The following is a 24370-nucleotide window of genomic DNA, read 5'->3' on the forward strand; positions in this document are numbered from 1 at the left end:
CAGTTAAAGCTGCATGAATGCTGCCTCAGTTAAAAGACATGTTGTGTGTTAATTTTAAAATCTCTTATACATTAGATGCTGTGGCTCTTTCTATATTGAGTAGTATAAATTAATAAAGTTTATGCTGGTTTATGTTCATCAGTGGCAGCATACAACACAACAGTCACTTGCAGAAAAAAAAAGCCCACACATCTGAAGAAAGTACCTTTAGAAGTGTATAGCTTGGGCTGAAATTCCATGGACTGACTTGTCTTTCATGTCTCTCTGTGTTCTTATGTATGTATGCTTAGTCACTTGCACGGTGACTCACCAACCCTCTAGGGCGTTGACTTCTTTCTACCCCCAGTGTCGATGGTATGACCATCCACAGATGGTCAGCAATGCTCAATTAAGTAACAGGTTGTGCACCATAAACGCTGCATAGCAGCACCTCTCCAGGCTACAATGATGAAAAATATACACAAGTTAAAATGAATGAAAAAACACAACAACCAGTGACTACAATTAGTTGTATCAACAGTCTTTTATTTGGCCATACATTTCATTCATTCATTCAATAATTAATATACATTATATATACATGAGCAAACAAAGACATCCATGTCCATGTTCAACCATCTTGCAGTAAAGGTTGGCAGTGCATTCTTGGCCTTTTTAACAGTGTCATTGGGTTTCTTCCTTTTATCCTCTCACACGCACATGGTGTCAGTTGGGTCAGAGCCGTACCATCGTGTGGTCCTGCTGCAAAAGCTCAATCCAGTTCAGCCTTGTTTCAACAGTCTGTTCTGCTCATCTGCGCCAGTACTGAAGAGAGATGAGAATACATGAAACAAATTAGAGAAATTAGGGCCTTGTCCACACGTATTTGGATATTATTAAAAAAAACAAAATTTTCAACAACACAAAAAAAATTGGCCCCTCATCCACACTCAAACATAGTTTTAGGTCATTATCTAACATACTGTATATACTATAAGTTTAAATGAACATTTTTACAACATACTATGTTTTTACGCTATTTTGAATGATGTTTTTATGCAATTGTGAACGACATGCTATACTATGACTTTTTAATACAATTTTGAGCAACATACTATACTATGACTTTTTCATGCAATTTCGAACGACATGCTATACTATGACGTTTTTGTCCAATTTTGAACGACATACTATACTATGACTTTTTCATGCAATTTCGAACGACATACTATGCTATGACTTTTTCATGCAATTTCGAACGACATGCTATACTATGACGTTTTTGTCCAATTGTGAACGACATACTATACTATGACTTTTTAATACAATTTTGAACGACATACTATACTATGACTTTTTCATGCAATTTTGAATGACATGCTATACTATGACTTTTTGATGCAATTTTGAACGACATGCTATACTATGACGTTTTTGTCCAATTTTGAACGACATACTATACTATGACTTTTTAATACAATTTTGAACGACATACTATACTATGACTTTTTCATGCAATTTTGAATGACATGCTATACTATGACTTTTTGATGCAATTTTGAACGACATGCTATACTATGACTTTTTGATGCAATTTTGAACGACATGCTATACTATGACTTTTTAATACAATTTTGAACGACATACTATACTATGACTTTTTCATGCAATTTTGAACGACATGCTATATACTATGACTTTTTCATGCAATTTTGAATGACATGCTATACTATGACGTTTTGATGCAATTTTGAACGACATACTATACTATGACTTTTTCATGCAATTTCGGAAGACATGCTATACTATGACGTTTTTGTCCAATTTTGAACGACATACTATACTATGACTTTTTCACGCAATTTTGAACGACATACTATACTATGACGTTTTGATGCAATTTTGAACGACATACTATACTATGACTTTTTCATGCAATTTTGAACGACATGCTATACTATGACTTTTTGATGCAATTTTGAACGACATGCTATACTATGACTTTTTAATACAATTTTGAACGACATACTATACTATGACTTTTTCATGCAATTTTGAACGACATACTATACTATGACTTTTTCATGCAATTTTGAATGACATGCTATACTATGACTTTTTGATGCAATTTTGAACGACATGCTATACTATGACTTTTTCATGCAATTTTGAATGACATGCTATACTATGACTTTTTAATACAATTTTGAACGACATACTATACTATGACTTTTTCATGCAATTTTGAACGACATGCTATATACTATGACTTTTTCATGCAATTTTGAATGACATGCTATACTATGACGTTTTGATGCAATTTTGAACGACATACTATACTATGACTTTTTCATGCAATTTCGGAAGACATGCTATACTATGACGTTTTTGTCCAATTTTGAACGACATACTATACTATGACTTTTTCACGCAATTTTGAACGACATACTATACTATGACGTTTTGATGCAATTTTGAACGACATACTATACTATGACTTTTTCATGCAATTTTGAACAACATACTATACTATGACTTTTTCATGCAATTTCGAACGACATGCTGTTCGAACAGGCTGTTTATGACGTTTTTGTCCAATTTTGAACGACATACTATACTATGACTTTTTCATGCAATTTTGAACGACATACTATACTATGACTTTTTCATGCAATTTTGAATGACATGCTATACTATGACGTTTTGATGCAATTTTGAACGACATGCTATACTATGACGTTTTGATGCAATTTTGAACGACATACTATACTATGACTTTTTCATGCAATTTCGGAAGACATGCTATACTATGACGTTTTTGTCCAATTTTGAACGGCATACTATACTATGACTTTTTCATGCAATTTTGAATGACATACTATACTATGACTTTTTAATACAATTTTGAACGACATACTATACTATGACTTTTTCATGCAATTTTGAACGACATACTATACTATGACTTTTTCATGCAATTTTGAATGACATACTATACTATGACTTTTTAATACAATTTTGAACGACATACTATACTATGACTTTTTCATGCAATTTTGAACGACATGCTATATACTATGACTTTTTCATGCAATTTTGAATGACATGCTATACTATGACGTTTTGATGCAATTTTGAACGACATACTATACTATGACTTTTTCATGCAATTTCGGAAGACATGCTATACTATGACGTTTTTGTCCAATTTTGAACGACATACTATACTATGACTTTTTCACGCAATTTTGAACGACATACTATACTATGACTTTTTGATGCAATTTTGAATGACATGCTATACTATGACTTTTTGATGCAATTTTGAATGACATGCTATACTATGACGTTTTGATGCAATTTTGAACGACATACTATACTATGACTTTTTCATGCAATTTTGAACAACATACTATACTATGACTTTTTCATGCAATTTCGAACGACATGCTGTTCGAACAGGCTGTTTATGACGTTTTTGTCCAATTTTGAACGACATACTATACTATGACTTTTTCATGCAATTTTGAACGACATACTATACTATGACTTTTTCATGCAATTTTGAATGACATGCTATACTATGACTTTTTGATGCAATTTTGAACGACATGCTATACTATGACTTTTTCATGCAATTTTGAATGACATGCTATACTATGACTTTTTAATACAATTTTGAACGACATACTATACTATGACTTTTTCATGCAATTTTGAACGACATGCTATATACTATGACTTTTTCATGCAATTTTGAATGACATGCTATACTATGACGTTTTGATGCAATTTTGAACGACATACTATACTATGACTTTTTCATGCAATTTCGGAAGACATGCTATACTATGACGTTTTTGTCCAATTTTGAACGACATACTATACTATGACTTTTTCACGCAATTTTGAACGACATACTATACTATGACTTTTTGATGCAATTTTGAATGACATGCTATACTATGACTTTTTGATGCAATTTTGAACGACATACTATACTATGACGTTTTTGTCCAATTTTGAACGGCATACTATACTATGACTTTTTCATGCAATTTTGAATGACATACTATACTATGACTTTTTTGTCCAATTTTGAACGGCATACTACCGTTTGACGTGTTTATGCTATTTTGAACAACAATACTACACTATGATAGCCTGGAAATCCAGACTCAAATCTATGAAGATTTTGAGTCTGGCCCTCACCGATACACCCTTCCTACCCAAGCAGCAGCACTAACTGAGGCCTTTCAAATGCCCCCGCATGCAATTGGATAGCACGATGGCCAATCAGAGCAAAAAACAAGGTGATGTATTCATTGCACTAAACCCCATTTTTTTGCCCAGCAGTGGGGCTAACTGATATATTATGCTTTTGCCGTATCCCACTGGCAGAACAGCAAAAACGTCCTTCCTGGAAATGAAGGCTTCTAGGGCAGTCTTCTGTTCCTCTCTCAAGGAAAAAGATAAGTGTAGTTGGCTTACTGTTCCTTCCAAAGCTAAATTGAATGGACGCGGACATTCGGCAGCCGCCATCTTGGCTGTTTACTTTTCGACCCCTACGGCGCAGCGCTGTCGTCATCATGTTACGCTTGAATGACATACTATACTATAGTGTTTCATGCAAATTTGAACAACATACTATGTATACTGCGATGTTTTTGTCCAATTTTGACAGACAGACTATACTATGCCATTTTTGTCCAATTTTGTCCAACAATATTAATTTTTTACCACACTATACTGACTTTTTTAAGGTCTTCTTTTTGCAGCACACCATGCCATGATTTTTTGAACAATGTATTATGATTTAATTTTGACGTTTTTTATGGCATAATGTGCTGACTTTTAATGACATTTCTACAATATCCTATACCAGAAATTTACAACATACTCTATGACTTTTTGATAACCTTCTTTACAACATTCTGTACTATGAGTTGTCGGTGAAGATTCTCGGTCATCCAGGTCATGGTAATCGTAAGTGCTAATAGCGTAGGCAACTGGACTTGCTTGCGCTTCTTGAAGACGTTTTGCCTCTCATCCAAGAAGCTTCTTCAGTTCTAAATGACTGGTACGAGGTATCAAGGTGTGCAAGTAAAACAATTTTCTTTAGGGATTCAAAGTCACATACGGTGAGTAACTGATATACAATCGATCGTTTCGCGAAGAGATATATATTCCCTTAAATGTAAGCTATTGAAAGTTAATCATCAATCTCATTGATCATTTTATGAGTGACTCATGGTATATTTAATGGTTAGCAGTGATGTAAGTGTAATCATTTCATAAGAAACAAACTACATTATTCAGCAACGATAAAATAGTCCTTAAGGTGTAGCTCCCTGGACGCTCTACAAATCTGTGCAAGTCCAGAAACAACAAAGTATGTTGTGTGTTGTGTTTTAGTGCACATACCTGAGCAAACTTGTGTATCTGCTCGACCACAGCAGCGAAGAGAGCACCCACACTCTCATCAATCAGACTCTGCATGTAATGGACTGCCTCCTCGTCCGAAAGGTCCAATCTGAACTTGTCCTGCACCTGGAGGCAAAATGATGTGGTCCATTTTAAACATTAACAATACAAACCAGTGTAATGACCTCACTTCAGCTTAAGTGCCTTGATAAATAAAACCCGTCATCAATCTGGTGAGGCATGTAAATTCCACTGACAAACGTACCTTCTTAACCGTCTTGTCAGGCTCCAGGGCGATGTCGGGAATATTGGCGTCCACCATGAGAGAGAACAGATTCAGGATCAGGTTGGAGTATCTGAGGAAATTAAGGGAAGAAGCATATTTTACCTCAGTGGTTAAATATGTGTGGAAATGCATTAATAATATTTGAAACTTCCTTACAAAGGTGAAACTATCAGTTCTGTAGCAGGTGCTTCTTTTATTGGGAGTTGGAGATTTGTGCTGATGGGTCATACTGATAATTTGATAAGTTTTAGTGTATCAGATACAAACTGACTAATCTTCCCATTACTGTCTTCCAGTTTTAGATTGATCTTAGTCTTTGGTTTAAGCTCATGTCAGTATAAAAACAAGCACCAAACACAGAATTCATCACAGAACAAATTTGGTGGACTTACTTTGTCCAGGTATATACTACTATAAAAACTCAGACATCAAACCCCCTGCTTAAATCACCAAAGACTGATTTTAAATAACTTAAGAGCTGAACAGCATTGACATGTAATGATACTGTTACAAATATTAAATCGTTTGCTATGAATGTTACCTATCTCCAGCAAGATGTGAAGGACCTCTTCAACCCCAAATGTTCATTTGAATGTCAGTTACTAACCTGCGTTACGTTGAATTCGTGAAGCACACTTAAGTTTTTCTGGCATGCCTCCATGGTAAACAAAGAATCCAAAGATGGAGAAAATTCTTGATGAATTGAAGTCAAAGGGGTCCATGTTTAACAACAGAAAAACTATATCAAAACATCCGTTTACAAACTCACTCACCTCATGCAGTATAATCCTAGTCTTAATTATCCAGTTGTATGCTTGGTACCTCCCAAACTGACCACTCTCTACCAACGGAGAACTGAACTCATCAATGCTCTCTTCAAAGCCAGACTCCATTGACAAAAACTGCAATTTTACCTTGCTGAACATTGGAGCTGCTGGTCTACTGCTGCCTTGATCAGTTAGTTTGTTTGTGTTGTTGTGGGACCTTCATGAATCCAAACTAAACCTTTCAAACACAAAAGTCAGTTGCGTGACAGTTTGGAAACGGATGTTTTGATATAATTTTGCTGTTGGTAAATGTGGACCCCTATCACTTAAATTCATCAAGAATTCTCTGTTTTTGGATTCTCCATTCATCGTGGAGGCATGCCAGAACAACAAAGTTCATCTGCTGTCACAAAATTACGTAGCCTGGGTTGTCTTTACCTAAGACCTTATGAATTCTCCTTCATGACTTTCCCTAACCTCATGACGTTTTTTAATCGAGGTCAACGTTAAGCGTTCAGGGAGAAGACATGGGACATAATTTTTTTGACTATTCGACTGTAGCCGATCGGCCAAAACATGACTTCTCTAAAATAAAAATGTAGTTGCTTCTGTTTGCTTGTGTATTTGTGTGTCCAGTGTCTTTACCTCCTGAGGTGCAGGAAGGCAGTGTAGCACTGCTTCCTGAACTCCTGGTACTGCTCGCTCTGCATGCCTCCCATCCCCTCCACCATCTCTTTGCTCAGCTTCATGGGCGGAGGCAGAGGTTTGGGGTCTCGACCCAGGATGTAGCCAAAGTCGATGTGGAAGAGCTTCCCTGGATGAAGAGACGAGGGAACTCTCTGAAACTGCTCCGTAAACTAAATGTGTAAATAAACCAGTATGTGAAAGAACATGTCTGCCTCACCGGTCTTTGTCAGTAGCAGATTGTCCAAGTGTCTGTCTCCTACTCCGAGGATGTACGTGATGACACAGTAACCAGCTGGAAGGGCAGACATTAGATTAGACTGTGTCCTGCAGCTACAGCAAACACTGCTCTGGTAGACACAAACAGACTCACCGCAGCTCTTGACGTACGTGTCCATGACCTCTGAGCTGATGCCGTAGGGTCCTTTTTCACTCGGTGCATGCTTCCTGAAGAAGCTCTGTAAAAACAAATTATGAGGTGATTGTCAGCTGGAAGTACATGTAGGTGATGATTGTTTCTTCACCTCTGCTCACCTGGATGTTGCCTTCAGTGGCCAGGACTTCAGCAACAGGGACAGACTGAACAAACTGCATAAAACCTGGAACAAGAACACAATCATTTCAGGCTGGACAACGGAGCCAAATACATTTTACATTTTTTTTTTTTTACTTTTTTCCCAGTAACTAAATATGCTGCTGCTGCTTTACAGATATTCTTCACGAAAACAGTTTTAATTTTCTACCAAACAGAGAGATGAGTAGCCATGCCTTCTTACCGTGTTTGGTGCTGGTGGCCAATACTTTGTAGGGTGTCAACTTAAGGTCCAAATTCTCTTTCCGTAACAGCTATAAACCCAAAAACAAAACACAAAAGCTTTAATAAAAAAAAAAAAAAAAAGACATTATAAAAAAAGCTATGGGATGCAACAGCAGTACTTCCCATCATTAAGAATTCTTTAAGAAATAATACAAATGCAGAGGAAATTTTTTACAGTTGAAAATAAATCAAATAAGTGCCCGGTAGCCTAAATCAGTGGTTTCCAACTGGTGGGTTGAGGTCCAAAACTCACTTGTTTGTAAAAAACACACTTTATTTCTAAGTGCAGTGAATTTCCAGCACAGAGCTGTTGCTTTAAGGTGCTGTTTCCTGCTGTAGTGTGAGGGACTAACAGACAGCTACTTTACAGAGCGAGCAACTAGCTTGACAAAGTGGCTCAACAATTATGACGCTGAATATATTAAACCGTGTGGACCTTGAACTCATGACTGAGGAGAAATCTGGACCAGTTGGGAATCGCTGGAGTAAATCAAACTAAAATCACAAAAAAATACATCAATTTCCATCCATAAACCTTCTGACATATGAGTATTCTTACTTTGTCCATGAGCGAGATGATCTGGAGGATGAGCTGATCCTGTCTGAGGTCGTCTCCATGTTTGAAAATAACTGGGTACATGGCTCCATCCTCTGCCTTGAAGATCAGTTTGGCTGGCATCAGAGCACTCTGACACACACACATACGGGGAAAAGACTCATGAACATTGTGTAGCACTGATATTGGTTTTAGTCAAGACAAAGATAAGAAGATAATAAAGTGTTCTTTATGGAGAACAGTCACTCTCTCTGTACCTTGAAGAGCGTGGCCGTCTCGGGGACGATGCCTCTGATCCTGATCTGAGGCTCCAGAGGAAGAGGAATTGGCTCGATCTCTGAGAGGTTCACCTTCTCGTTGTCAGCCAGCAGAGCCTGCAGCCGCTCCGTCTGCGGACACACAGGGAGGGACGCTGCTGTTCACACAACTCAACAGAGATCAGTGTGTTCATGTGCTGCTACGGTTAAAAGCAACCGACAGAATCAATGAAAACTGTGCATATGTGGACAAGAAAATGTGTGTGTCCATGTGAGGGTCATGCAAATGACTACACTTAGTATTAATACTAGTATTCTGAACTTGATATGGGTTATACAAACAGCATTTTCTTTTTGGATATTAACAAGTGGGCCTTTCCCCAATTAAGCATTTTCTGAGTATCACACATGCGATACGCAGGTATTATTCGAGTTTTGGAACCATTCTTTGGACATTTATAAAGCACATTTGAAATATGTCTCAATTGAGGTTTTTAAAACAGTTTGTGACACACGACACAAACTGTATTCCTTGTCACGAACACTGCAGTCAATTTGTGTGTAAAAATCAAAGTTAAAAACGTAAAGAGTTTATGAGGAATATTGTCTTTTTCAGAACAAGGCAAAAAACAAAATACTTTGTGTATGTCAAAGTAATCAACATATTATTTTGTTAATGTACAAAATGAGGTATAATGAAAACACGGTTTAGAAATACTTACACAAAAAACAAGCATTCATAATTTAAATAAGTAAATACTGTATGGGTTTAACAAGTGTGTGCAGGTATTCTGTTGTTACCTTCTTCTTGCGATTTCCGCTCTCCCTCTGCACAGCTTTCATCAGCTGCACCAGTCTGTCTACAAACGTCTGCTGGGAAGCCAACAGCGACCGCATCACCCTCACACTCTTATCACCCTGCAGGGAGGAGGAAGTGTGGGCATTAACAGGAAGGGGACAAAACACATATATATATATAGTGTATGTTGTAGTGGCAGACATGTATAGAAGTGGAAAAAGATTAAAGGAACAGTCAAACTAAAAGGTTAGGCTTAACAGCTTATTGATTATAGTCAAGCAGGAATGACATGATCTGTTATATCTGAACCAAAGAACATCTGTAACATTTATCCAAATGTATGTACAGTACAATGTTTGTTCCCAGGGTCTGACCTTGAGTAAAGCCTGACTGAACCTCCTCATGACGTTCAGGTACATCTCGTGGGTTTTAGGATCTCTCTGCTGAGTGTCCTGATCCTCACACTCCACAATCACATACCTGAAGAAGACACACAGGATTCACAGATGAATATAAATCACAAAGACATTTTCAGTGATAATAATAAACTAAGCTGCTTTGAGCTGTACTCACCAATACAAATAGTTGGCGAGTGTGGAGTTCTTACAAGCACGGGAGATGAGAAATGTGCACAAGTCTTGCTGCAGAGAGATACGGACACAGTGACATGTCAATGCCAGGCTGAAAGTAATACAATTTTTCTGCTTTGTAGCCCCTGTATCTTCTGTGGGCTCCCTGTTGCTTTATCGACTTGTGTTTATTGATGTGCCATGTTGGGATTAATACAAATTAAAACTATATTCTACTATGGGACTGATTCTTTTCTGCTTTAGTTTTCTTCTCAGCATCATTTTGCCTTTCTTACCTCAAGGTTCTCGCTGTCCGCTCCTTCCTTTCCTTTCTGCGTGGCAGAGGAAGGTCCAGATGTGCCAGACAGGATCTGTGAACTACAACAAGAGTAAAAACAAACAAACAAAAAAAAAAAACAGTCAAGAGTACAGCTGTCAAATGTTTCAACATTTTTTCGATACTACATATTTTGTTCAAATTGTTTTGGTGTGTGTTCAGTGACTTATTAATGTACCAGCACTGTGGACGTTTCCTTACTATTTACCGTGGTATTAAAAAGAGGCATGTATCAAACTTTAAAAATTCTGGTATCGTGACAACGTAAAGGGGACCTGTATATACATTCATATCTTAGGCCTTAGTCCAGCACATAACAGCAGGGGGGAAGATGCAGGCAGGAACAACACGTACATGGGACGCCATAACCACGTGGCTGGCATAGTGTTAGGGCTGCAACTAACAATTATTTTCATTGTCGACTAATCTGTCAATTATTTCTTCGATTAGTCGACTGATCATTTTATTGAAAAATGTGTTAAAATGTTGAAAAATGTCAGTCTGTCTCTCTCAAACCCCAAAATGATGTCATCTAATGTCTTGTTTCGTACTCACGCCAAAGTGTTTTAGCTCACTGTCATGGGAGAGTGTGTAAAGCTGCCAATATCTGAACGTAAGAAGCTGCAATAAGAGTATTTTGGGGTACTTTTATAGTGCTTTTTGATGAAAAATGACTCAAACCGATTAGTCGACTACTAGTTGCAGCCATACATAGTGTACAGGAACACTTGCACTGAGTATGGGCTAGAAGTCCCAAGGTCAGAATGGAAGACACCTCCTAAGGTGGTTGAGAATGACCGAGCTAAGATCCTGTGGGACTTCCAGACCCAGACTGACAGACCGGACATCATGTTGATCGACAAACAACAGAAGAAAGCAGTGGTGAGATGTAGCAATCCAGAGCGACAGCAATCTCAGGAGGAAGAAACACGAGAGGTTAGAAAAAATGCCCAAGGGCTGGAAGAGGAGCTAGAAAAAATGTGTGGGGTAAAGGCAACAGCGGTGCCAGTGGTAATCAGAGCACTCTGGGCTGTGACCCCCACGCTGAGGATTCCAGGAACAACATCTGAGGCCTCTGTCCAGAAGAGTGCAGTCCTAGGAACAGCTAAGATACTGCGCAGAACCCTCAAACTCCCAGGACTCTGGGAGAGGACACAAGCTTCAGGAAGACACACCACCACCCCCAGTTACAATGTTGGATGTTAGTATTAAATGTGGCCGAAATTTCAACTAATTAAGTAAATGTATGTAAAGTAATGCCTGTGATCAAAAACCTCAGGTTCAGACTGTCTGAATACTCTGTTTCTGTCTGTTGATTTTTCTCCATAGAGACCAGCTGACACCAGTTCTGAACGGATTTCTTAATATGGTCATCTGCTCCAGGCACACTGCTACATGTAGCCACATGTTAACGGCAAGGAAACACGTAATCTTGGTTGCCGATGCTGTTAATTTCTCCAAGATTTTGGATCATATTCCTGCTGGAACATGTCTGGTTGTAAACATTTAGATTTAAATGCTTTTACTGGTGATTTTTTGCAGTACAAAGCGCCGTTATAGTCATTCCCTGGCTACAATGACCGTGCCAAGACACAGCGATGCGGAAGTCCTCTAAACAATGACTAATAGAGCAGACTGGCCTTTTTCGGAAGGGAGGGTTGAAAGAGACAGGTGCTAAAACAGAGCACTTCAGACATGAGATGAATTCAGGTGTTCCAGCACAGACAGTACGAACTGTTAAAGCACGTGAACATCTTCAAGTAGAAACCTACAATACAAGTGTGAACCTAAAAATGAGTGCAACAGGTCCCCTTTAAGTCAGAGATGACAATTTAAATAAGATGGTGTGTTTAGTGTGGACTGTTTTAGACTGTCAATGCTCTGCCCAGATTCTGGCCGCAGCACTTCAGAGTCACGCCAGTAAAATCATAAAACCCTAGTAGGTCATTACGGCCTCTGAAAGAACAACAATCAGATTCAGCAAAGCGACAAATATTCCCCCAACCAGTGAGAATTCCTGAGATAAATTTAGATCCAGGCCGTATAAAACAAAACAAGGCTAAAAACATCACTTGGCTTCTATTATTAACCATCGACAACAGAACCTACACACGTACGCTGCTTCCGTCAAAGCTGCTGGTAGTGTTGACTTATGATCCACAGCCAGAGTAGCTGTTATAACTTCTCATCCAAGCACTGACCTGTCCAGTGTGGAGTCATCTGAAAGTCCCTGGCTGTCTCTCTTGCTGCCTGGCTCCAGGCCTCCCTGAATATCACTGAAGTTCTCGTACTTGAGCGCCTGGACCAGCTGGAGAAGATACATCAGCAGGTCCTGGAGAGGCAGGAGGTGGGAACGATTATGCCACACAGCTTCTTTCCAAAGAAATTCATATTTTGGATTTATAGCTCTTCATTCATAGTTTAGCTATAAGTTAACTTTGCAATGTAAACTTTGGAATAAAGCAACGTTTCAATACAGTTCTATACACACAGACAGAATCACCAACGTCCACCCACACAGGTGTACACTCCTCGTGACCCCCCTCAGTCCTCCTACACCTACCTCATCATCCGCCTGCTGCAGGCGCGCCACAGCGTAGCGTCTAACCGTGGGGTTGGTGAACTGGGACGACAGCAGCTCCAGGGAGTCCTCCACATCCATCGGTCTCCACTTCCCCAGCAGCTCCAGAGCCTGCTTGGCCTCCTGGGGCAGATCCCAGTTCACACACTTGAGGAACTTTGTCAGGGCCTGCGGCGATATGAGGAGGAGGAGGAAGCATTGAACATGTGGGAGAGAAGAGGATTGGGTAGACTTGGGTACAGCAGAGAAGAATATGACAAACCTTCTCCTGAGTGGTGAGGTAGTATCTGAACTTCCACACCAGGTCCTGCTCTTCAGAGCTCAGCAGCTTGGTCGGAGGGTAGCTCACGATGATCTGTTGGTGCACACAGACGAGAAGCACACAGGTATCAAATCAATGTCAGTGTTTTAAAGAAGCAGACATGGTAGAGACACACCGAGGCAAACCAAACATATCAAGAGTGTGACATAAGCAGGTATTTTAAGTTGTTCATTGAATTTGTGACAGCTACGATTATCATTTGAAAATAAAGGCTTACATTAAGCTGGTCACGTGTGGCAGCGTTGGGCTTCAGGTCGTGATCTGAGGGCCCGCTGCGGAGGCTACGAGCCAGTTTGTGATGCTTGCTCTCAACCAGGTTCTCCTGTAAAGAGACCATGAATCACAAAATACTGATCTGCACATTACCAACAATATCAAAGCCACCATATATGCATTTTTTCCCACTGTGTGAGCGTAACAACGTGTGTGTGTCCTCTCACCATCCCCATCTGTGGGTCAGGGACTTTGACGATGTCGCAGCTGGTAAGAACAGGTGATGCGTCGTCTCCATCCTGAATGAGGACAAAGTAAAACACACTGATCAGATGGCACCGTTTCCAGTGTTACTTATAAATATTACGATACATGTTACAATGCACCCAGTGATGTGCTTATGATGGAAATATAAAAAATACCTTTTCATAGTAGACAATACTGTACTCCTTGTCATTTGTTTTGACACGGGGGAACTCCACCATGAGGTACATGAAGTTAGAGCTGCGTTTCTCACTCTGCAGAAACACACGCAAATAAATTATTTAAATTCAAAACACAACAAAAGTAAAAGACTATTAGAATAAAATTGCAGATGAGACATGCAAACAGTTGAAGCTGCATGAACACATTTCTTTGGCCACTCGGGGTCAGTGGTGACGAGCTGGGAATTCAACACCGACATATCATCACCCTTTTAAGGAGTTGTAAACGACACTGAGAGCAAACAGCTCTCAACATGGAGATGGCTGAGCCGGCAACTAGCAGCTTACTTTGCTAACAACGTGAACATTCTGAAAGAGCTAATGGTGTTAGCAAGGGAGAAACCGGAGGGTGAGCAGTACACTTCCGCTACAATGGCGTAGGTTGCGACGACAATTATCAGCGCTAACCACCCTACGAGTGCAGTATAGCGTGGTTGCGTTAACTAGCCAGTGGGACACGGGCTTGTGCAGGTGCAACCACACTGTCTACCACAACAATAAATAGAGAATTTCAGATTACAAGACACACAGAGGGAGTGTTCTCTGCTCAGGACACAACTACGCCACGATATATTTACATAGCAAATAACTGTTTGCTACTATATTAATGTTCTGAATGTTGTATAGAGCTCCTTCTAGTTCATATAGCAAACAGTTGCTTATTTAGAAACATCTAGAAGACATGGAGTAACATTAGCATTCATGAAGTTGTGTTTCTGGTCACCTGATGAATGTAAGTCAAATATCAAGTCTCTTTTAGCTCTGTTTTTGGTCTCCACCAACTCCTGAATGAATCTTTAGAGGCATCATCATTTTCAAAAGTCTGTTTCCGCCCGTACAGACTAAAACAACCCTGTAGTTTTCAAAACAAAACAGGGTCAGTGCGTTTTCAAAGGTCTTAGTTTTAAGAGTTCAGAAATGCTGCAATAGTGTGAACGCTAGGTGAAGTTATGCATTTTAAAACGATGGCTATTAGTGAGGATGTAGCATAAGAGTCTAAAGCCACTGTAGCAGTTCTGTGAGGCTGTACTCATTTACAGCAGTGCTTCAAGCTAAATGCTAACGTCAGCACGCTAACATGGTTACAATCTTAGTTCAATGAGTTAGCATGCTAACATCTGCTAATTAGCACTAAATACAAAGCACAGCTGAGGCTGATGAGCATGTCATTAGTTTTCAGTGTATAAGTTTTTAATTATTTTTTGATCAGACAATGGCACTAGGGTGAAAGTTTTATGGCAACTGTTCAAGACGTTTCAATCAAAACCACAACTGTCGACCTTATGGTGACGTCAGAGGAAAAGTCGAGGGATTAGCAAAGTCGATCATCCTCTGGGGACCATGAATGTCTGAACAAACCTTCATCGCAATCCATTTTAAATTTGATGAGATACTGAAGTGTGGAACAAGGTGGCCTTTTCCACTACAGGAGCAAAGAACAGTTCTGAAACATCGTCTAGTTAAACCAACTCACCTCATTGATCATCTCAATCTCTCTGAAGGTCAGACGGTCCAGCCAGTCAACCTTCACCATGTGGCCCTGTCGATGGGCCTTTGTCAGCTGCACGGAGAGAGAGAGTGAGAAAGAAAGAGGGTAGGGAAACAAGAAAAAGTTTTACCAAGAATACAAAAAAAAAAAAAAAAACCACAGAGGTTGAGGTTCTGTTGCAGCACAACTGGTCACAGCATGGTGGCTGATGTGCAAACAGCTCGACCGATCATGCACAAATCCAGTGCCAGCAGCCAGTCCAGCATCTCCAGTCACACACTCAGCAGCCAGTCCACTCATCAGTCAGTGTGGGTGTCGGGAATGTAAGCAAACGTTTGGCCATGAACAGGAAGCCCACAGCTCAGCTGGTTAGAATTATTAGTCACTCTTTAAAACAACATATGAACTGGTAGCAGCTGAGAAAAAAACTTTGGATATGATTAAGTCAACTGCAGTCAGGATTAATAATAAAAAAAAGGTCAGAATCAATGAGTCTACTTTAGAAATTAAAGGGGAACTTCTGTATTTTTCAACCTGGACCCTGTGTCTAAGAGACTGATGGCAACAATTTTTGAAAGAGGTCCAGTATTCAGCCAGAGCGCTGCAGCTGACAGCGGTTAAACAGGCTGCAATGTAAGCAATGGTACATGTTTGAACTATCAATTTACGTTCATTTTTAACACCGACAGGCTCAGATTATTTTAAGTGCCTGACAACATTATGGAAAGGATCCCTACAGAGACTGTTTCTGCTTTAATAAAAAGGATCTTACTCTTTCACAAAGAGGTCTATCTCTGTAGGGATCCTTTCCATCATGTTGTCAGACACTGTGACAAACAAACACTTTCAGAGGACTTAAACTGATGCCCAGAGTAGTTACACTGCAGCCTGTTTAGCGGCTGCTGGCTGCAGCTTTCTCTCTCAATACTGGACCAGTCTCACAAGTTGTTGCTCCTCCTGCACACTACGAGCAACAACGCAACAGTGTGACCAACTACATTATCGCTGAATTGCCATTTAAGTGTTGCTCAAGCACTTGATAACATAGTTACATCATCACAGTCTTGTGTGTGTCTGCTTTTTGCTGCAATGCACCTCAACTGAACGTCATCTAAAGCAGTGGTTCCCAAGTGGTGGGTCAGGCCTAGAGGAGCAACATTTCTCAGAAAATGGGAGAAATGGACTGTCTTTCTTTCAGAAGACATGGACGCAGCTTCACCGTGAATGTCTGGACAATAAAAGAACATTTAACACATGGACTCATGAATACTGAACTGGTGTGCCTTGACACAATGTTCTCTGTGGTGTTTAGGTTTTGTCTAAACATTTAAAAATACTTTAAAGAGTTTAAATTAAAAAAAAAAAAGACAAACCCAGCATTTGACATGAAAACATGGGAAAACAGGGTCCAGGTTGAAAATTGAATTAGTTATCCTTTAAACGATTAAAAAAACAATCCAATCTGATAACGTTAAAATGAACTCTCCTCAATAGTCCAAAAAAAGCTGCAACAAGTTGACAAACACTTCCTTGTGTCTACATAACCAAGAAAAACATGCACACACACTTAAACAAAGTACAACGTATGGCAACAGCAGAAAACCAAATGTGTGTGATGCTTTCAAGGAGCCGTACACCTCGACAGACAAGTGTTCACATCAAAACCTGGGTCTAAATGTATTTGTAAATGCACTGAGCTGGTTTATACAACAACATTACAGCAGAGAACAATGCAAAGTGTTCAGGGATTTAACAGATGATGAAAGGATTTGGATGTTTAATCGATGATGTGAACGTCCCTGACACAGTCTGGATTGTTGTTTTAAGCAGTGCAAATTTATTTGCAAATACATTTGGACTCGGGTGTTCTTCACACACACACACACACACACACACACACACACACACACACACACACACACACACACACACGCTCACATTCTGCATTGCCAACACTAACTCCTCCACTTGTACTCACATCACTGAGTACCTCCAGGTCAGGGCCCTGGAACAGATGATGGTTTAGACACGGCTTCATATTGCTGAGTTCCTCTCTTTGTCCAACGCACACAATGTTTCTTTCTTTCCCTTATCCCCTCTGTCAGCCATTTAGTCACACACACAAAATCCTATCCTCCACTTCACTCCCTTTTCTCCCCAATCCTTAACCCTGTTTTTGGACTGTACCTTGGCGAGCCTGCCCATCTGGTCCTCTGTCAGGCTGCTGCTGGTGCGTCCTGGTGTGGTGGTGGGCTCTCCTCCATCGCCCTCCACGCCTGGCCAAACCTTCAGGTCATGCATCCCCTGCCGGAACATACTAGAAGAAGAACTTAGATATCAGTATAGCAGAACACAGACCTTTTTAACATTTATTTTGCTGCATCAGTATTAAACCATATTTAACAGTGCAAGGTTAGACTCACCCGTATTTGCCAAACAGGGTGACAGTGGTTCCCCCGACGGGGACGGCTCTGCCGGGCCCATAGATGTCCCACACTGTGAGAGCAACCTGGGCACTTTGGGGAAGGTCTGGGTACTTGACTGGCAGCCGCAGCCACTCATTCCAGCTGCACAGGACAGCAGGAGAGAGGTTAGGACAGAGTAGAAGAAGAAGAAGATAAAGGTCTGAGGAAATGCAATGTAACCACGGTGAAAATGATTTGTTATTATTGCAGGAGGTTTTGTTTCTTTTCAGCTCTAGGAAGGTAAAATAACCTAGAATTACTGTCACTTGCTCGTACGCCTCGGCCAACAAGTAAAGTTGCAGGTTACATCCATTGATGAAATTTAATGAAAGGTGTTCAGTGTATTTTTTGCAAAACAGGAGTTTTCTCTATATTGAAATGTACTAATAACAGGTTGTCCATTAATTGTCAGATCAGTGGTTTGATTCCTGGCTCCTCTAGTCGGCATGTCAGAGTATCGATCCAGCTGGTGTGTGAGTGTGATAAACCTGAGGAGCAGGTGGCACCTTGTACAGTAGCCTCAGCCACCAGTGTGTGAATGTGTGAATGTGACTCGTAGTGTAAAAAGCTCTTTGAGTGGTCAGAAGACTAGAGGCACCATACAAGTGCAGGTCCATTTACCATAATTCCAGTGAATAATTTCCAGTGAGATTTATGCTGTCTTCGCTTACTAGACTATTTTTTACAGAGGAGCACGAGGGATGGATGGAGAGCTTCGTCACATGGTGCAAAGACAACAACCTGAATCACAATATCAGCAAACCAGTGAGCTTTGTGGAGGACTACCAGAGAAACAGGATGGAACACAAAGCTGTAGCCATGAGAGCTGACAATGCTTCAAAAATGGATGTTGCTGCAGTGTCGCTACATCTCCTAAAACATGGATGCTTCACACACAACTTCAACCCAGCAGCACAGAAGATCTACAAAATCAGCACAGTTTAAAGGTGGACACCCAAAATTAGTGTCACCAATTCAGTATCTGACCAAATGTCTCCCCTTCTGTTCCTGAGATATGACAATGAATAATGGCCAGAAAAAGGTTTTTGCAGAACATCGTCTTTTTTTATTAGTTTTATTTTATTTTATTTCTTTAACAGGGACAGTGCACAGCTACTTAGCTGCACCAGAGTTAGCTATAAGCTAATTCTGATCTGTAATTCCAGGGCAGGAAACAGAGAATAATTTCTCTGCTAAAAGACACTGTTATATAAAAAACACAATTACAAAATCATGTCTTCATTTTATCCTGTTAAACATCTGTGGGAAATGCTGTCAAAATCTGCCTATGAATTCTTGAGTTATGGCCAAAAAAATGTTTGGTGAGGTCACAGTGACCTTGACCTTTGACCACCAATATCCAATCAGTTCATCCTTGAGTCCAAGTGGACATTTGTGCCAGATTTGAAAAAAATAAAATAAAATAAAAATAAATTGGTAACACTTTACTTGAAGGTATCTACATAAGGCTGACATGACACTGTCATGAACTTGTAATGACAACTTGACATTAACCAGGATGACATTACCAGAGGACGTCTTTGTCATAACAATAATAATCATTATGTCAACTTGACATAAACACAAAAACAGGTGCATTTCTTGTTCATGTCAAGTTGTCATAATCAAGACAACCCAAACAATGTCAACTTGTCATTACAAAAACTGAATGACACTTAATGACAGCAGTCATAAACGTTAATGACATGTACATAATGTTCATGACAGGTTCATGACCGTGTCATGTCATAGTTATAACAGTGTCATGTCACTCTTATGTGGATACCTTCAAGTAAAGTGTTACCAAAAAATCCCTCAAGGTCTTTTTGAATGGACTTCTTGGACAGATGGAGAGACAATCTAAAAAAATAATGCCTCTGGCCACGACTGTCGCTGGCACGGAGGCATAAAATAGGGCATGCTGAAAGGGAGATGGTTTTTGGTGGTAAAACTATTCTTATAAACATTACAGAGAGACAATTTTACGTATTTTTGGTGGTAATGTCTGCTTTATTTGATGTCACACAGAGTGTAGTGACTGAAAACATTGGATTGACACTGCAAAGCTCGAGCAGAACTTTCTGAATCTAGATTTAGATCGAAAGATAAAAGTTAAGACATATGAATAAAGAGAAGATGACCAGGAGAAAGGGACATATCGGCACTTACTTCCAACGTGTGCTGAACGCTTTGTACGATGTGCGAACAGGCAGGGCGAGGGGTTTTCCTTCAGCAAACACCTGACAGGTGACGTAGAGGTCCGAGCAGTTCTCCTGGTAGAGGCCAGAGAACCGCAGCATCGGGTCTTCGAGCAGAGCTTTGTAGCTCTTCTGCTCTCGTTTCCCCTCTAAACTGCCTCTGAGGAGGAGAGAGGAGACAGAGCAGGGCGGTGACGAGGGGGACAAACATGTTGTTAGCTGATGTTATCACGAGTGCTCCAGCTTGTCTTCTCACAAACAGGTCAACATCTGTAAACTTTTACTTGGGAGGTTTGTGTTTTGTGAGCTTTAAGTTGATTTCATTTCCTCAACTATTTTAATTCAAGAAAAGTTCAAGTTCTGACCTATTTGTTGTTTCTGTTTGCTCTTAATGTGGAAATAAAGGAAACACTAGCATGAAGTGTAAACAGTATAATTAGACTAACTGCATGAGTAAAGATGGTTAATGTGTATTTCATTAAAACTGAGAAGAGAGGAAATCTGGATATAGTTCACAGCTGCTTCATTAATTAGGCTTTTCTACTGCAATAATTAGACTCATGAGCTGTGAACAGGATTTTAATAAAGAGACGACTGTGCTTTCAGACTGTGTCCTGACAGAGAGAATACTCCTTGAGCCACGGTGAGGACAGATGTCAGAAACTGAAATTGTTAATGTAAAGGATGGGAACAAGCAGACAGGATGTATTCTGCTTTCTTACATAATTGTTCATTGTAAAGTCCCTGCAGAGTTTCCTACGCAGTGACCGTTATTTTGCTGCTGAGTACATTTTTGTGTTTTACTTTGAGAGATGGATACCAGCAGATAAAAGAGAAGGTGAGAACAGACTCAATAGAAGATCGATAAAACATTGTCCACTATCAGGGTCCTGCCAACCTGGAACTTCGAGAGTTTCCTGAGACAAAAGAGACGCTGCTGGCTCTTCTTGTACACTATGTCAGTGTTGCTCTTCAATGTCAGTTTAGTGTCTAGTATACACTGACCAGCCAAAACATTAAAACCACAAACAGGTGAAGTGAAAAACATTGATCATTTTGCTACAGTGTAATGTTCTGCTGGGAAACCTTTGGTCCTGGCATTCATGTGGATGCTACTTGATGCGCTCCACCCACCTGAACACCCCTGCAGACAAAATAAACCCCCTCATGGCAATAGCACTTGTTGATGGCAGTGGCCCCCCAGGAGGACAACTCATTGTGCAACAACACAAAAGCTGCTCAGGAGTGACCTGAGGAACGGGACAAAGAGCTCACCTGGCCTTTAAATACCCCCAGATCCCAACCTGACTGAACATTTGAGGCACGTGCTGGTACTCCAGAGGTATCCCCGATCCATGGTGGGTGCTCCTTGGACTGGTCTTAGCTCTGACCTGTCAAGGCATGGACACAGGACCTCTGGAGGGTGTCAGTTGGTGTCTGGCACCAGAGCGTTAGCTTCAGATCTTTTGAGTCCCATGGATTGTGGAGTGGTGTACCAGTACATCCCACAAATGTTTGATCAGATCAGGATCTGGGGAGTTTGGAGAACATGTTGATGCCTTGAGCTCTTTGTCTCGTTCCTTGGACCATTCTTGAACCGTTTTTGTGGCGTGGCATGGGGCATTGTCCTGCTGGGGGGGCCACAGCGACTGGGGAGTGCTGTTGCCGTAATGGGGGTGTCTGGTCTGCACTGGTGTTTAGATGGGTGGAGCTTGTCAGGTAGCAACCACATCAATGTCAGAACCCAAGGTTTCCCAATAGAACACTGCACTGTGATGAGATGATCAATGTTGTTCACTTTACCAGTCAGTGGTTTTAATGTTTTGGTTGATCGGTGTAGTTTCCTAGTATATTTCCTCTTAATGTTATCATCACGATATCCAGCAACAGCTGGAAGAAGATCGGGGATGCAGCTTTAGTCAATTACACCCCTAAGCTATGGATCACACAACCTACAGATGATATCAGGGAAGCTAGCTCGCTAAATAATTTTTAAAGAAAGCTAAAAACAAACCTGTTCATTTTAGCTTTTAACTAACTCTGACTTCCTGATACAGGTCTGATGTTCTCTTACTTTTTACGCTTCAAGCTGCTGCAACTCTTTTAAAATCTTATGATTTATAGATTTACAACTGTTTGATTTTATGAATCAGTTCTGTTTTATGTTCGTTCTACTTTTATGTGAAGCACTCAATGCTTATACTGACCTTATTGTAAAACACTTTGTGCTGGATTTCTTGTATGAAAGCTGCTATATAAATAAAGTTTATTATTATTATCCTTCACTGTTATTGCATTTTCTGCTCATGTTGTGCTGCCTTAATTGTCCCAACAGGGGAGGCACATTTTTATAAAATGCTTATCAATCGGTTAAGATCAGTTATTTTATTTATAGTGTGATTTTTTTGTGTTCCAGCTCTGATAACCAGTTTCATGACTAGATCTGAAATAAAAACACCAAACATTATTACACACACCTTCACAAATGTGAGGAGTTGCTTAATTTTCTTCCAGCTGTAGGTCAGACTAGAAATACAACTAAAGATCACTGTCAATTAATTTGTAGATTATTCTCTCATTTATTGATTAGTTTATCTATAAGATGCCAATTTTCATCGTACTTTTTAAAACTAATCTACCAATTGGCAGCCACGTGCTGTAATAAACAGAGAACCAGCACATAATTTCATATAGGCTTTATAATGTTTTACAGTTATGAAAACAGCTGGTTACTAATTTAATGTGCAGACTGTTTGAGCGCGAGCTCCCTCTCAACACATTCACTCTGGGATTTGTACAGAAAAATGTGACATTTACTACACTGACTCGTTAAAATGAGATATATAAACAGTGTGTTGTGACAGTTTAAAGCTTTAAAGTCAGTAAAATGTCTGTCGGTGAGACACATGTCGTTAAACACACAGGCACGCGCGCACACACACATAGCAAACATAGCAGCATCCTGTCAAGTCACAAGATAGATTAGTTACACCGCTCGACTCAAAGCGGCGCGTTAAGTACCAAACTTACATCTTAAGTTGAACGTTGATGTCCAAGTCACAGCTGTAAACATAGTTGAATTTATCAGTGTCCATCTTCCGACGGGAAAACACTAGATTTGACCCAAAAACCTGACGACTTCAACATGAAATCCCGGACGGTTGGACGAGACTTTGCGAGCGGTTGGGTTTGCGACAAGGCCTCGGCTCAGCACAAAAACACTCCCCGGAACCCTGTTCAAACTCCCGCTCACACGGTTAGCTACCTTACCAGCCTGTACACACGTTAACAAAGGTTATTTAAAGTGCCTGTATTGACGGTAAAGACGTTAGTTTAACGGCTGTCTCACCGGGCATGATTTGGTGTTTTTGATAGCTACACAACAACACAGCATCAGCCGAAATATACAGCCAGGCTAAAGTAGTCGATCCTCGATGTAGTGGGGCTGATAATGCTGAACACACGATCATTGTGTCGTGTGTTGATTTGTCGGGCCTGGTCGGACCGAGGAGGAAGTACATAAAGGGGCGGGGTTTACGGCATGCCTGTTAAAGGGACAGTACAACAAAGAGTATCATGTTATATTAGAATTAATATATTATTAATTCAATTATTAATTTCATATTATTAAAATAAAATAAAAAATGAAATAAAACTTATGTTAAAATTAAATTGGATTAAACTAAACTCAACTAAATTCAATTAGTTTAAACTATAATTTAGTATATATTTGGGCAATTTGAAATGTTATATTTAAATATTTTATTATTTTACATATTATTTATATTATATTATGGTATAGTATAGTATATCATAGTAAAACATATATTAAAAAAGTAAAAAACACATTCTAGTATATTATATTATATGTTATATTACATTATCATAGTATGGTATATATACAGGTCTTTTTCTTTTTTTCTCTTTTTATTTATCTGTAAATATTCCGTTTTCCCTCTGAAGATCAATAAAGACTTGTTTTATGTCATGTTCTTAAAAACATTGTACTATAATGCAATCTTTTCTACTAAAAGGAATAATATGTGTTTAGTGGGTTTTTTAAATATTTAATAAAGCCATTAAAAAACTTTCAGTGATTTATTTATTTTACTGTACTTAATGGGCTGTCACCAAAGTCAAAA

General features: G+C 39.7%; 1 protein-coding gene across 2 annotated transcripts; it reads right to left on the reverse strand.

Moving 5' to 3' along the window:
* Positions 1–513: 513 nt before the first annotated feature.
* On the reverse strand, positions 514–23646 carry pik3c3 (phosphatidylinositol 3-kinase, catalytic subunit type 3). Of its 2 annotated transcripts, XM_049568553.1 has the most exons (26): positions 23259–23646; positions 20200–20388; positions 17989–18132; positions 17753–17882; positions 17544–17570; positions 15551–15637; positions 14014–14109; positions 13819–13890; positions 13596–13700; positions 13319–13411; positions 13039–13224; positions 12677–12807; positions 10435–10516; positions 10143–10210; positions 9944–10049; positions 9572–9688; positions 8771–8902; positions 8517–8645; positions 7917–7986; positions 7675–7739; positions 7514–7598; positions 7361–7435; positions 7102–7270; positions 5669–5759; positions 5404–5529; positions 514–804 (listed from the first exon to the last, which is right to left on the reverse strand). In XM_049568553.1, the coding sequence occupies exons 1-26, from the start codon at positions 23321–23323 to the stop codon at positions 790–792; spliced, it is 2655 nt and encodes an 884-aa protein (XP_049424510.1). In that variant the 5' UTR covers positions 23324–23646; the 3' UTR covers positions 514–789. The 2 variants fall into 2 exon arrangements, with proteins under 2 accessions (XP_049424510.1, XP_049424511.1); XM_049568554.1 differs by lacking the exon at positions 17544–17570.
* Between the last annotated feature and the right edge of the window lie 724 nt (positions 23647–24370).

The sequence above is a fragment of the Epinephelus fuscoguttatus genome, linkage group LG23 (assembly GCF_011397635.1).
Source record: "Epinephelus fuscoguttatus linkage group LG23, E.fuscoguttatus.final_Chr_v1".
Taxonomy (NCBI): domain Eukaryota; kingdom Metazoa; phylum Chordata; class Actinopteri; order Perciformes; family Serranidae; genus Epinephelus; species Epinephelus fuscoguttatus.